A 14,431-nucleotide genomic window follows, 5' to 3' on the forward strand; every position below is an offset into this window, starting at 1 on the left:
CAAAACTCAAAATTTACATTGTTTATTAAAGAGCTTTGGGATTTCGTTGGAGGAGCGTTTGCGTCCTCTACTGGTTCACTGAACTTCCGAGTTTACCGTTCAGACGTGCGCATGCGCACTTTAATATTCCCGACAGGCGATTGCCCAACTCCTGCAGGACACCAAGTGCTGGGTGGAGAAGTTCTGTCACAACTCAGAGTGGTGGGAAGATCTGCGGCAGCAATCATGGCTTTCAGGTTCGTGTTTGAGCACTGCACATATTTTAAAGATATGCTTCTAAAATTAACGTTTTATCTGCATCAGTTGTTATATATTTTCACTCTCCATTTTCAGCAGGTTCTGTGTAGTCCTTGTCCTACTTGTTGCTTCTCTCGGTGTGTCAGAATCATCCAGGTATGTTTGTATATTTTCATGCACAAATATGATTGTTTTACTTCCGAATCGTGTCTGCTAACAGGCCAGTTATAAACCAGGAGCTGTCCACCCTCTTCAATGAGCTGTGGATGCTGGATGTCAACAGGATGACACCGGGAGTGGACTACACCGTCACCGTTCAAGTATGAACTCCTTCTCTATCCTGCTGTTCACCAATGATACTCAAACACAACGTCTTTTCTGTAGGGTCGTGCTGGATTCGTGACTCAGGGAACCCATGTTGTGCAGGATCATGCAGCCCAGCCTCTGTTCTCTAACGTCAATGAGACCAAACTGTGGAACACCACCACATTCTCCAGTGAGGCTAAAGATTTTCTGAGGTGATAGTGTCGTTGATTTAAGACTCTTCGTTGTGCCTGCAGGGCTTCTGAGCCTCCTGGATAACTATGAGCGGTCCACGGGCGTGACTGAGCGTGTCACGGAAGAGGAGCGCTCAGAGACTAATCTCTTCTTGGATGCTGTCTTGCAAACAGAAGTCATGAAGGTACATGTCTGAGGTTTCATGAGGCAGATAAAGTTGCATTTTCATGGAGGCATTTGACATAATGCCATATGCTCTGTGCACCTGGCAGCAAGAATATTTCCCAGACATGAATAGACTTGGGGACTGTGACATAGACACTTATGAAAATGTAATATTCATAGGAAGATTAGTATCATCATTACTTGTTAAATTAAAAAAAAAAAGCTCTCGATGGATACATACATTTAAACAACAAAATATTGTTTATTTTGCATCAGTTTGTATATCAAAATATTTGTATAAGAATTTCAATTTTATAAGAATCTCAAGTACATTCAGAGTAGTGGAAACCCTGGTCATTGTGTAGTGAAAAACATCCCCATTTTTTTAGTTAAAAAAAAAACTTTTGCACAATAGACATATTGAATGCTTACCCTTTCTCTGTTACAACATAAGAGAAGAAAACATTAGTCATCATCATCGTTGGAATGTTTCCCTATGTACACTCCGCATATTTTTTTCCTTTAATCGATGTACATTTCTTAAATTTAATGTGAGTGTTATTATTAGGAAACTAGAACAGATGGGTAATAAAGAGTGGCTCTTTTTTCCCAGCGCGCTCACAGATATCTGGTGAGTAAACGCCAGTCCAGTTCTGACCTGACGTTGTTCAAGAGTCAGCTGCACTTGATCTGGTTCCATCTTTACCACAGACAGAGGACCGCTGGGTGAGACAACAGCATCCACACACTGTCAAACTGTGGACTTGTGTTCATGTGTTTGCTCCCTGTCTTGATCTGAGCAGCCTGGACTCTTGTGGGTTTGAGCACGTATTCGTTGGAGAGTTGAAATCTGGAGTGGAAATCATCGGTTTCCATAACTGGGTTCAGTTCTACCTGCAGGAGAAGGACAGACAGCTGGACTACAAAGGATACAAGGCCAGAGAGAACGACCTTGTGAGTATCAAACAAACGCCTCATGAGTTCCTCGCAATTCTGACTGTTTTCTGCTCAGCCTGATCACGACGACCACGTGCTGAACCTCCAGTTCAGTTGGCACAACGTGGTGAAGCCAGTCGGCAGCAGCTTCATCGGCACCAGCCCGGAGTTTGAGATGGCCGTCTTCACCGTCATCTTCCTCATGAACACGGAGAAGAGCACCAATGTTGTGGTCAACATTGACCAGTGTCAGATGGAGCTGGTGGTGATCAGGCATGGACGCTCGCTTGGGACAGCGTATCCCAAGCTGCTCAGCAGCAACAGCAGACACGTGCAGCGGCGCTCGCACTGACCACGTCTCTGTAATATACAAGTTTATTTACATATACATGCAGTGTCTTCATGACGATGCATGTGGCATAATAAACTTTTGCTGCCGCCTTGACTGTTTCCTGTCATATATTACTGGTTTCAAGTTACCATTGTTTTCATTTTGAGTACGTAGTATACATTTTATCATTTAATTTTAATAGTTTTTTCTAACAATGTGCTGTTTTAGCTGTGTTAAACACAGCTAAAGGAAAAAGATAATTCTTCTGAGAATATGTCTTCAGGGGAAACACTTGTGCCTAACTCGTGCCAAACTGAGGATCCCAATCTATTAATAATAATAAATAATCCTGATGATTTTATGACCTTCACAGCAAGATGGTTAAAAACAGTGCAATGACATTACGAAAAATACTTTTTGAGTATTTGTACATATATTATTTGTGTTCTCAATATTAATTTTCTCTTTAAGAAGTCAACATGTTGACGATGTGTCAAAGTAGAACGACTCTAAACTAAATACCAAAATAAAAACAAAACCTAAAAACCGATGGAGGCTCTTAAGTGGCGCAAATAAACTTGTCAACACTGGACGATTAAACGTTAAAGCTAACATTTCAGTCCTCGGTGCACGGACGGATTTTAATGCAACACCTGGCAGGACACATCCTGTCGTAACTTCCGGCAATATGCTGCTACTGTACATAGTTATTTTAAATACGGTTATACCTTATAAAAATATGATGGTCCTTTGGGGAGTTTGGTGATATGTTTCAGGAGGAGCTGAGAGCTCATTTCGTCACTCTGGCGGTGAGTTTTAACGATAGAAAAGAAAGAAATGAGGGAATGAATGAGGGTTACTCGCTGCCATAACAACGGCTCAAATATTCAACGGCAAATAAGACTTCTCATATACTTCTCTCGTGATATTGGAAACAGAGTGTTACTATAATAAATATATTTATATAATTAACTACTTGTTATTAATTATTTCACATCTTGAATGTAAACACACTGCTGTGATTTCATGCTTAAATCGTTCATTCGATTTCTTTCCGTTCAAAACCTAAGTGACACTTGCATCACATGCATCAGTGCCAAAGTAATAATTAAATCATACACACTAAATTCCATGCGGTTCATTTGTTTTCACAAATTTCTGTGAGCTGCCTGGATGCTTCACAAAGAAGATCATGAAAGCAAACGAGAAGATCACAAAGATCCTGATTCAATATATTACATAATTTCTCTAGTAAAAATAGTTTCTCGTCATGACTACAAAACATAACTCATATACTTTATTCTGACAGACATGTTTGTGCGGGTATGCGTGATGAGGAAGAGCATTTTAATATAACCTGACCTGTGTCTCCTCATGAATCTTCTTTGTATTTTTTAAAATAATTTAAATAATAACAAAATGAAACATCAACTCATTTTATTGGCAAAGGTCAAGAGAAGGTCATCTTGAGTCAAGAGCAGCTGTCTGACTTAGATCAGCTGATAGGAAAGATGCCACTGGCGCTTCTGTTACATTTAATACTTGGTCATTGGATGGCTGTTGCTTTTTTGACCTTACTGAAACACACTGAACCAATACTATGTCAAACATGGCAGATTCTACCTCAAACTCAACACTTGCTGTTGGCACATCACATCACGTTTTAGGTGACAATAGCGATCGCCAGGAGAGGGCGCTGTAATATTACTGAAACCCCAATGCTGCTGTTCAGCTTCATTAGGTGCAACGAAAAGTCTCACTTTCTTCCTATGGCCTCCGTGAAAGTGTCATTTAGCCAGCTGTTGTGTTAACCTCAGTTCAAATGAGGGAACTCTCCAAACATGTCAACTGTGCACACGGTGTGTTGCGCGCAGACGTCATTATCCGCCGGCAGAAGTTTGCTCAGTCTGTTTGCCCTGATCTTCGCAACCATCAGCTCTTCCAAACCACAGCAGAAATAACCTCTGGTGCACTGTGGACCAGCGCATTAGTTCCCACAGCTTCACATTTCCATACGCAAATGTCAGGCAATCTCATAGTTCGCCGTCCCCTGCTGACTCTTGACACACGTCTGCTCCTCAGGCCTGACACCTCTTCTGGAGATTTATTCATGTCTACTGTGTATTTAATTCTGTGTATAATCTGTCTCTCAGGTTTGATGTGTGGAGAGTGACCAAGAGATAGTTCAGATGATTGGCGCAGTGGAGTGTGTGATGATGAGCTTCGCCCCGAGTCTGGAGGAGTGTCCAAAGGCCCAGATCTTCCTACTGACCCAGGTCAATGGACAAGCTGCCGATGAGTGTGGGGGGGAGTCATGACGCTGTAAATAGTCAAGCAAGAAAGAACGTTATCTTTTCACCTGAGCATCTGCTGTTTGACAGACGTCGTGGTCTTTGTCTCCTGTGGTTCAGATGACTAAGGTTTTTGTCTTAGCAGCCTGTTAAGTAATGCTTGTCATAGCTTATTCATGAGGCCGGCATGTTTTCTTTGACATCCGCCGGTGAATGCGATCAGCCAATTTGTTTTTCATAAAGATTATGTTGTTAGAGGAACCGCTGATGCATTGATGAGGCCACATTTGCGTCCTAGCAACCGCTCACCGCGGCTCTCATGTTCCACTGTCTGCCGGCCTCTGTGATGCCTTTTCATGGCATTCAGCCGCTCATTGTATTGGGCACAATGAAGCCTAACTCTATATAATTAAAGGCTGATAAGCCTGAAAAAGCATTCATATCAGATTATGATAAGAAAGTTAAATAGCATCTCTTCATTTTTAATTCAAAAACATTTAGACTTATGATCAAATGAGTATTTTACTTATAGAGCTGTTTTAAAAATACAGTTATTCACTCACTTCAGTGATACTGGGTGGGTGGCCGAGGTCTTAGCTTTATTAACCTTTGACCTTCTCGATAGTCATGTAGAGAGTTAACCCAGGTGTGTGTCTTTGTGATTCAGCGGACCGCCCTAAGCCTATTACAAAATTCATGAGTGTCTTGTACTGAAAATTAAATTATTTCTATGTGTTTTTGAAGAGGTTGTGTTATAGTGGCAGGATTGTTTTAGCAGATTTAGTCTACAACACTGTGTAGTCAAAATCCTACGCGGTCTATTCACATCGACTGTAGATAGTTTCCATACACATCATAACAACTATATTTTAGTCTAAAAATATTCTTGTGTATTTTATGGTAAATGAAATCTTTTAGTTGGCTGTGAATACATTCCGTGCCAAAGTGAGTAAAATTTCACAGCTTATACTTTACATCATGGTGATGTGGAGCTGCAGTCTCACCAGCTAGTTGGGATAGAACATGGTGGACACTCTGGACAGGTAGCCAGTCCATCACAGGACCCAGTATAGAGCAGGAGTGGCCAATTACATTTCGGGAGTGGCCTCATTATATAGTGTCACTGTTGTAAGGGCCCCTCAAGCCCAAAGACAGAAGGCCAGGTGAAAAATTGTCTTGAATTTATTATAAGTTCTTTTAATTATACTATACGAACCAAGGAGAAAATAGCAACGTCTAATTATGCCATAACCTATGCTGGAAATGCGTGATTTGATTGTATGTTATTTTTCTTCCATTGCATTTAAAGATTCTCTGTATGAACTATAAACATTAGAAAAGATATTTCAGTGGTGGATATGACAACTTAAATATGGGTAAAACATGTACGTGCAAGATATCAATGCTCTATTTTACATGGTGTTTTTTCAACATTCTTTTCAAGTTTTGCTTTGACATGATGAGGGACGCATAAACACTGGACAATCTAATCACTGATTCACCTCCTTGTGTTTTTTGACTGAGCAGGCGTCTGCTGAAAACTCAGACTTGTCTCCAGCTAGATTCAAACCCGCTACTCTCTTGCTCAGAGGGTGCGGCACGTACCAAGATCCCAGGACTAAAAGATCCTTTAAAGCAGAATTATCACCTTATTTTGGCAATAAAATCCATAGATACCAAATGTGGGGTGGACCCAAATAGACCATGATGGAGGAGGCCAGAATGCTGCCTGCCTCAGTCATTCTCAGTCATGCTCCTATTCCGATTTGTAGGTCCCTTACATTATGAATATCTGTAGGTCAAAGCATTTTCAATTCAGTCGAAGTGCATTTACCTGTGGGTGATTCTGGCTCAAAACGACAGGCATTACTATGGTAACTGACGCCTGGAGTGAGGCCGGGCAGGTGAGCTTGTGTTTGTAGCTTGTAACTATTCACTCTCTAAATCACGTCATATTTGTTGTATGAATAAATGTCAGGTTTTGAACGAGGTTCCTTTTTCGTTCCTTCGTTCTGGACCTGCATTGGCATGAAGCCCTTGCGACACCTCTTTGGTGTAAATGGATCACACGGCTTAAGTCCTGATCTCTCACCTGCATGTTTGTTTCTGCCTCTTTCTTTTAATGAAAGCCTCATTATTTTCCCGCTGCTTTGTTTTTCCGCTTTGTTTTCATCACCCCTCCCGGTGTTTCGCTCTGGCTTTGTCAGGAGTGTGTGATATGTGTTCCGAACCTGAATCCCTCGTCTGTGCAGGGATTTCTGGGCGCTGACAATAGAATTGCGCCTTGACTGCAGCGATTGCGTTAATCCGCAGGCCCGGCTCTGATAATGTAATTACTGCTGTCTTAAGGCCTTTAATTTCCCCCTCAACCTGCTCTGCGTAAGGAGCCGGTGATGGGAGGAGGCGGGGCTCCCGGTCCCCTTTCAATAGGGACTGTACACACAAACACACCACACCAGCAATCGCCTCACTCTCCAATTATGGTTCCCTGACATTCAACTAATTGGCACGGCTGCATGGCAGAATTTCTTTATTAATTTCAAGCAGTGAGGCCTGTTTGTTGTGATGTTTGCTCTGAGGAAGAGGTGTGGAGGAGGGGCGGGGGGAGCCAGGGTAGTCTCCATTCTCACTGCTGTCAACAAACCTCACAAAGAAATGTTTTCCATCAACCTGAGATGTGTGTCAAACATTATAATGTTGGTTATGACTTCTTGTCTATGCTTTTATATCTTGTGAAAGTGGTAACAAGAACTTCATGTATGTTTCTGACCCAGACTGAATGATCGAGATGCGTTTTCCCCATGCAGGTTTTGTCTCTGCTCTTTGAGGGTCTGTTCAAGACGTTTGAGACTGAAGTAAAGAGAACTGCAGACCAGATCATCCCCACACAGAGTGGCACAGTTTGGTGTGGTCAAGCACCCGCAGCAGGACCAGATCACCAATGGAATGCCATTTCAACTGTGAGTGAGAGTAAGTTTCACGAGTGAGTCATGGGCCTGTCTCTGTTTGATATGCTTGATACTTTAATACAGTCAAGTTTTTGTTACAAAATATGTTCATTTCTGTACCAAAATCATGACGGAAAAGATTTAATCTAGTGAAAATAGTCACCCAGGTAAACCTTTTTTAAAAATATTAATCTCAAGTGATCAAAAGTGTTTCCTGTTTTGTTTGAAGTGGTCTCTGAAGAGTCAGCGTGTCACGCGAGTCTTGCCTCAGCGGTCCGCTCTTGACATGATGGCCAGGATCTCGTCCCAGTTTGAAAAGACCAGGAAGGTCAGTGGGCCACGATCTCTACAGCCCCTCGCAGTAGGGCATGCTGTGACCATCAAAGACCCCTGAGCCAGAGGTGGTAAGGTGGTACTTTTTTTTGTTTGTTTTGAAACTTAGATATTATAATACAACAGCCGTTTTTTTTTCATTTGATAACATTCTGATGCGGACAAACATCACACAACAACAAAGGCAAATTGACAAAAAGAGCATTTGATCACATGTTTGATGGTGCACATGTAACAGTGGTTTCCTAACTGTTCCAGGAACAGCCACAGTGGCTGCAGGTTTTGTTCAACACACACGGCCCTTTGAGGACTGGTTCGGATACCCCTGGTTCAAAGTTCGTGAAGGCCCGCATCTATCAGACAGTTGTCATTATTGAACATTTTTTTGATGAATTTATTTTAACTTTTTTTTCAAATCAACACTTTCATTTCCTTGTTTTCCATGTTATATTTTCCATGGCATAAAAATGTATTTTTGATTATCCTTGTTAGGATCTGAAGCTGACACTTTAGGGTGGGAACATTTTTCCAGTTAAGTGAGGAAAAAATAATACATGAAAGAAGACAGGGGAATTAAAGTATAAAGTAATTTAAAGAATAAGGTGTATGCAGGTGTTCTAGACTAGAGAACCAGCTTTCACTAGTGAAATCACTGTCACCTAGATACATCTGTCATCACTTTGGTTGAACGTGTTATCTTCTTATGCTCACATGCTTGAGATATATTTTATGATATTCTTTGTGATTTTGGAGTCGGTTTTATATTAAATCATTTTGATTTATTGACAATTATTTACAGACCATTACAGCGAGAAAAGCTCTCCTCCTTGTTACGAGGCCTGTGGACTTGTGAAGATTCTGGCCCTGATGACACACATCACAACACACAGGACACGACAGTCCAATAATCACAAACTCACTGTGTGGCGAGTACATCTCCTTTCACAACGGTAAAATGTCATTATGACATGACAATAACAACAAATAAAGCTTCTTTCTTAACTTCAAAAGAAAGTTTATCCAGTCTGTTTGGCTTATGGAATCAAAGCTTTTGTGTTCCTAAGCTAACTCTGTAAAATACAGAATAAATGGTTCATTGTATGTCAGCACTAGCTTTGTCCTCCAGTCAGAGCATGGCCCCTTAATTACTCAATGTAATTTTTCTCACCACTGATAAGTGTCAAATTATATTAGCTGCCACACCATTTAATTAGTTGGTAGCAGCAGGTGTCAAAGCCCTTCACTGCAAATGTGCCCTCTGAGCGACCGAGCACAGAGGCTCCTCTGTTCTCCGTCTGTCTGAGGTGATACCACGTTTGTGAAGGTTTTATACTTCTGTACCGTCTCTACACAGCAAATAACAACAGTCCGTCGACAAGAAGTCGCGCAGGCGTAATGTAAATCCGTTTGAGCGATCCATCCATGCTGGGAGGGAACATTTATTCAAATGATTTTGATGCAGCGTCTGAAGGAAGAACAAAACACTAAGACATCGGTCTTTAAGACATCATTATTTTTTATATTTTCAAATTAAGCATTTAAACTGAAGCTAAAACTGGAATTACATTTTGGCCTTTTTTAAAATGATATTTTTATTGACACATGACAGCAAAAACATACATCTCAATGATCAATATCTTCTTTTCCCTCATTTTCCCCCCAACAATATTACAACAAAGAAATTATGTCAATAAAATAAATAAATAAATGTGTCCCTCATAATGTCAGAAGAAAATAAATGGATAAATTAAGTCATTAAGTCAGAGACAAAAAAAAAAATCACTCCTACTGCGTGACAGACCTAGTCTTGTATAAAGGAAGACATGGTGAATCATAGCAACAGTACCATACAAGGGGAGATTACAGTCTGGTTGCAGCATAGCTGATAAAGGGGAGCCACTTCTTATCAAATTTGTCGGTGGAACTTCTTAAAAGAAAACAAAGTTTTTCCCATTTCAAATGTTGAATAACATCTCATAGCCACCATTTATAACTGGGAGGATTTTTCCAGTTTACATTTTGACCTTTTGACGGCAAGATGGAGAAAATTCATTATGTTTTTGCCATGACGTGAGTGAGGAGATGTATAAACACATGAGGTACAAGCCTTCTAAAAGTCTCCATGTCTTTCTTGGCTCTGTTTCTACAGGGACACAACACACTTAGAGATGGAGAACCTTAACTCATCTGTGCTTGTCAGATCCCCTACCACTGCCACAACCAGTCCACCAGGAACACATAGGAGTGCGCGGTGGACCAGCAGGCGATGGGTGAGGCCAGGCCAAATAAGTAGCATTAGTCAGCAGTTTTGTCATGGACAACTCAAATCCTTCCTTAAACAACCCTCACTGAGCAGCAGGCTTGGCTTTGATATGGCCGACACACAAACACTTACCGTCTCTGTCGATGTTTTATTTGGAAAAATGACACAAAAGGCGACGACCACAAGTGCAGAGAGGAGCAGACGCAGGGGATCGTCCACTAAAACCAGTTTTGCTCCACTTTCCTTGTCAGAAGCCATTTGTACGTGTGATGGAGTGTTTTTCTTGTGTGTGTCAGGGTGTGTATGTGCGTGGACATCAAACATGGGGCGCTTGCGTAGGTCCTCTATTGTGCCGTGTGTGTGCGGAGGCCCTTTCCCTGCCAGTCACCGAGAGTGTCATTAGCAATTCATTGTGTCTGCACTGGCCGTGCTCAGGGGGTCAGTGTGCTCAGCTGCGAAAGACCACAGAGTGTGCGTCCGCGGCTCCTTGGTAACCAAAACTTCCCCAAACGGGCCTGCTAACATTCGTAAGAGCCGGGATCCCCCCCTCTTCTTTTTCTTCCTTTTGCTTCACCTCCGTTTCTTACTCCCTTCCCCCCGCCCCCCACATCTTTTCAGAGACACAGACTGGAACTATATTTGGCCCAATATCCTTCGCCTTGTCTGTGTTGTGTGGACAGCCCTATACATGTGCAAATCTGGTTGTGTGGCCCGGCCCATTATCACAGACTCTCTGCTTGTAATTTGATTGTGAAGTAATAGCATCTGACAAATGTCAAGGCTTCCAGGGAGGCCGAGCATTATGCCAAAGCTCACCCCCTACCTCCACTCGGCAGATCTAAGGTGCTCACCAGGGCCAGAGTCGACCTTCCCAGCATGGAGGAAGTGACTAGAGAATCCCAATCTTTTGCAGATAATACATATAAATATATATTCTGTTTGGCAGGTGCCATCAGTTACAACCAGAGGTACCGCACCGACTGCTGTGATGTATCTGCTGGTATATTCTCAGTGGCCCATGGTCAAAACCAATACCATCATGCTGACTAACTTTCAGAAACTGCCATAGCCATGATAAACTACTGCGGCTACAACAGTGAGGATGCTTTGGACCTAAATAAGGCATCACTTCACTGAGGTGACAGGAACTGATCTTTAAGTGTAAATGCAAAACGTCATTTAAACGGTGCAGTAACTATTCCTTCCAGGTTTTGGCCCATGCCTTGTTCAGGACCTTGCTCTTTGAAATGGTGCTGGACGCCGCCACAGGGAGCCCAATTTGGATGCACAACATCTTGGATGCTGATGGAATCTGTTGACCTGGTGAGGGATTAGAACACTTCACTTATCAAGACCGGTAACAGACATTATTGTTTTCAATGTCATGCGGTTGACTCACATCATTTATTAAAACAAATATTTGGCCATCATTTCTTTTGTGTTAACAAAATGTCAGTCATGGTTGTGTGCCTCCATATGCAACTGAGTCAGTGGTGAACAGCCGAGATGCTTGATGCTAAAAGTGACCTCCAAGAATTAAAGCACAGTGATATTTAGTTGTGTTGACACTTTTATTTCCTGATATAATCTCTTCAGTAAATAGAATTTTGTCCTTGGTCTGTGTTTGATAATGTTGGTTTTGTGATGATAATAATACTGATATTATTTTAATATCACTTTATTTAAAGAACACATTTTGGAACGCTATTCACAAACTGCTTAACAGGAATCTTTAAAACACAACTTGAATTAGATTTTATATTTTGCCTCAGTAGGATGACACTTGAAGAGATAAAGTCTGTCTAAAGTCTTTCATGATCAACAGGTGAGCAAGTGCAAAACAAGCAGCCGCTTGTGCCCATCTCGACCGTCACTGAGACACCACTGGAGGGCAGTACCCTGCCAGGACAGTCCGAGTACAAAGAGGTGCCCATCAGGTGAGGCCACAGTCGCCCATCACACCTGCATGACTTCTCTGTATGGACTTTCAAAGTAAAGTAAAGATCTGCTGTCCTGTGAGCAGTCCTACAGGAAAAAATCCAAATTATCTGGAGGCCTTTTATTTTGTAATTTGAGAACCTCAAGACACTATAATCTGTACCTTTGAACTTCATCATGTCTTGAATCTGTAATAACCATAACATTACTCTATTACTATATTTTTACAACGGTATGAACCTGACATTCAGCTTTGTTTAATTATTGATTTATAATAAATTTTTGTTACACTTTTTTTACGTATACATATATGTATGTGTAAAAAAGTGTAAAAGAAATCTATATACATATATATGTAAAAAAAGTGTAATAAACAAAAACACAAAAAAATTCCTAAAATCAATAAGAAATATTTGAAACAAAAAAGTTACAAATGTGTCTTGCTACAAAGGTCATCGAGAAGGTCATGATCTCCTCCAATGCGTCAGACCAGAAGACCTGAAGCTGGAGTCACATTCAGTAGTCACCGCGGAACAGAAAGGTGCCTCAAGTCTCTTACCCTATGGTTACTGTTAACACTGGTTTAACATAGCACATCTTCCGAGCGTCGCCCGAGTCACGTCCCACGGCTGCTGCACTGTCACTGCCCCCTAATTCTTATCTAACAAGAGCTCCTTTCAATTAATTGGCTCTTTGTGCTGGGCCAGACTATGCAAATGTATTACAACCCAGCAGTATTCTGTCACCACCGGGCTAAATGTGTTTACAACCTCTATTGTTTGGAGGCACCTCCCCTAAAGAGGGACTGTATGATGTTTTAATCAGAAAGCTAACTGGCGCCATGCATAATTTACCCCCTTCATCAGCGGCCACTGTGGCCACTGGGCGGTCAGCTCCGGATGGGACAATGTCTGCCGCCCCAAAAAAAGTGACACGGGGTCGCCAGGGGGTGAGCAACAGGAGAGTGTCCTGGGTGAGATCGTAGGACCAGATCCTGTCAGGAGTTTGTGCTCATGAACATTTCTGTCTTCCTCCGAGCTGCGCAGATGTTTAAGATGGAGATGAATGTGCAACAATAGTTTCAGTAACTGCTGCGGGTGAGCCCCAATCTTCTCATGAGGAGCCTTAAAGGTGCTGGTCAACAGAGCAGAATAAGTTAATTATTTACTGGTCACACACACACAGCTGTAAAGTCTGTGCAGGGGTGGAGGTGGGGGAGTTGTCAGTAGTTGGGGTCCATTGTGTGAGCCGCCAGCGTGGAGCTGCAGGAGCTGTGATGGAGGGCTCTGCTCTCTTGCTGTTGTCTTGCTTTTCTCTGGCGATTTCATGCCTCTTTTATCATTCACTTTCACACAAAACAAACAACACAGAGGACGTCTGCTTTCAGAACTGCTCCCTCTGAGTCGCTTCACCTTTCCAACGTCCACCTACCGCTCACAACCCTCTACTTTTCATTTATCCGGCTTCGATTCATGCCTTTTTTTAGATTCCTACTGACTTTTCTATTCACGTTTTCTCCTTCCTGCTGATGGAAGACTTTTCCGGTCAGTCACTTGCTGGTTCCCAGTCAACATCCTGTTTCGACATCCTGCAAGACATCAGTGGATGCTGGCGCTGCCCACTGGGCTCATCGGGAATTTTCCCACGTACGACGTTTCAATTTCTCTCTAAATGATCCCCTCCACTTCCTGTCAGATCACCAAAGTTAGGGGTGTGTAATCCCACTCTCTTAAGCACCTTTCTCCACTTCCTGCTTCTGTTCCTTTCTCTCTCTCTCTCTCTCTCCCCGCCTTGCGATTTTTTTCATTTGCAAATGGGTCTACAATCTGTTTACCCGAGCCGGGGAAGAGTGCTTTGGCCCCTCGGCAAACATTTGCACTCACACTTAAACACTGCCCACCAGTCTGCTCGTCCCCCTTGTCATGTGAATCAGAAGAGGACTGTCTGTCCACATGAGTTTAGAAATGTCAGCAGCTTTGCCAGAGGTTCACACACAAAGCCTCTCCGCAGCCAAGTGCGCAACAACCAAAAGCTGCTCGAAACATGAAGGTGCTCGCATCCAAGCGCTCCCAACCGTCAAAACACACTTCAGTTTTGTGTGACTACAAAACCTTTTTGTGTTCCTGAAACTATATTTCTCTATTTGTCACGACTGTGTTCACTCATTGTCCCGCAGGACGACGTACTGTTCTGTGGCATCATCCAGTCACAGAGAAGTCCGCATGCACTCAAATCACAGTCTCTCTGCCGCGTTTTGGTCGACATCGACTAATGTCTGTGTCCTGTGTGGCAAGCTGTCCGGGGCCCCCGCCTCTTGCCCTGTGTAGCTGGGATGTGTGCCTTCTACTTGAAGTTTCACACATTAGGCATTTTATTTTTATGTTTTTAAGTACAACATATGAATGATGTTGACATACTCAGAGCACTTTTGTGTTCAGCATGAAACCGATTTGGGTGTTTTCCTACTGATGACGAACAGGTAACATGTGTC

The 14,431-nt window shown here is 42.4% G+C and overlaps 1 protein-coding gene and 1 long non-coding RNA gene across 10 annotated transcripts; both read left to right on the forward strand.

Moving 5' to 3' along the window:
• The first annotated feature begins 140 nt into the window (after positions 1-140).
• endouc (endonuclease, polyU-specific C) lies at positions 141-2,251 on the forward strand. Of its 2 annotated transcripts, none has more exons than XM_053885974.1 (8): positions 141-236; positions 334-393; positions 458-557; positions 622-733; positions 798-919; positions 1,514-1,626; positions 1,704-1,854; positions 1,913-2,250. In XM_053885974.1, exons 1-8 carry the CDS (start codon positions 226-228, stop codon positions 2,186-2,188), a joined length of 945 nt encoding a protein of 314 aa, XP_053741949.1. In that variant the 5' UTR covers positions 141-225; the 3' UTR covers positions 2,189-2,250. The 2 variants fall into 2 exon arrangements, with proteins under 2 accessions (XP_053741949.1, XP_053741950.1); XM_053885975.1 differs by having other exon boundaries at positions 144-236; positions 337-393; positions 1,913-2,251.
• A 584-nt stretch (positions 2,252-2,835) lies between these two features.
• On the forward strand, positions 2,836-14,393 carry LOC128770892 (uncharacterized). 8 transcript variants are annotated; one of them, XR_008416557.1, is made up of 9 exons: positions 2,836-2,976; positions 4,321-4,443; positions 7,266-7,428; positions 7,636-7,734; positions 9,889-10,009; positions 10,949-10,970; positions 11,060-11,140; positions 11,211-11,325; positions 11,828-14,393. It is a non-coding gene; the product is annotated as an uncharacterized LOC128770892 (long non-coding RNA). The 8 variants fall into 8 exon arrangements; XR_008416552.1 differs by having other exon boundaries at positions 9,889-11,140; XR_008416551.1 differs by having other exon boundaries at positions 9,889-11,325.
• The last annotated feature ends 38 nt before the right edge of the window (positions 14,394-14,431 follow it).

This window comes from Synchiropus splendidus, chromosome 14, assembly GCF_027744825.2.
Source record: "Synchiropus splendidus isolate RoL2022-P1 chromosome 14, RoL_Sspl_1.0, whole genome shotgun sequence".
NCBI lineage: Eukaryota > Metazoa > Chordata > Actinopteri > Syngnathiformes > Callionymidae > Synchiropus > Synchiropus splendidus.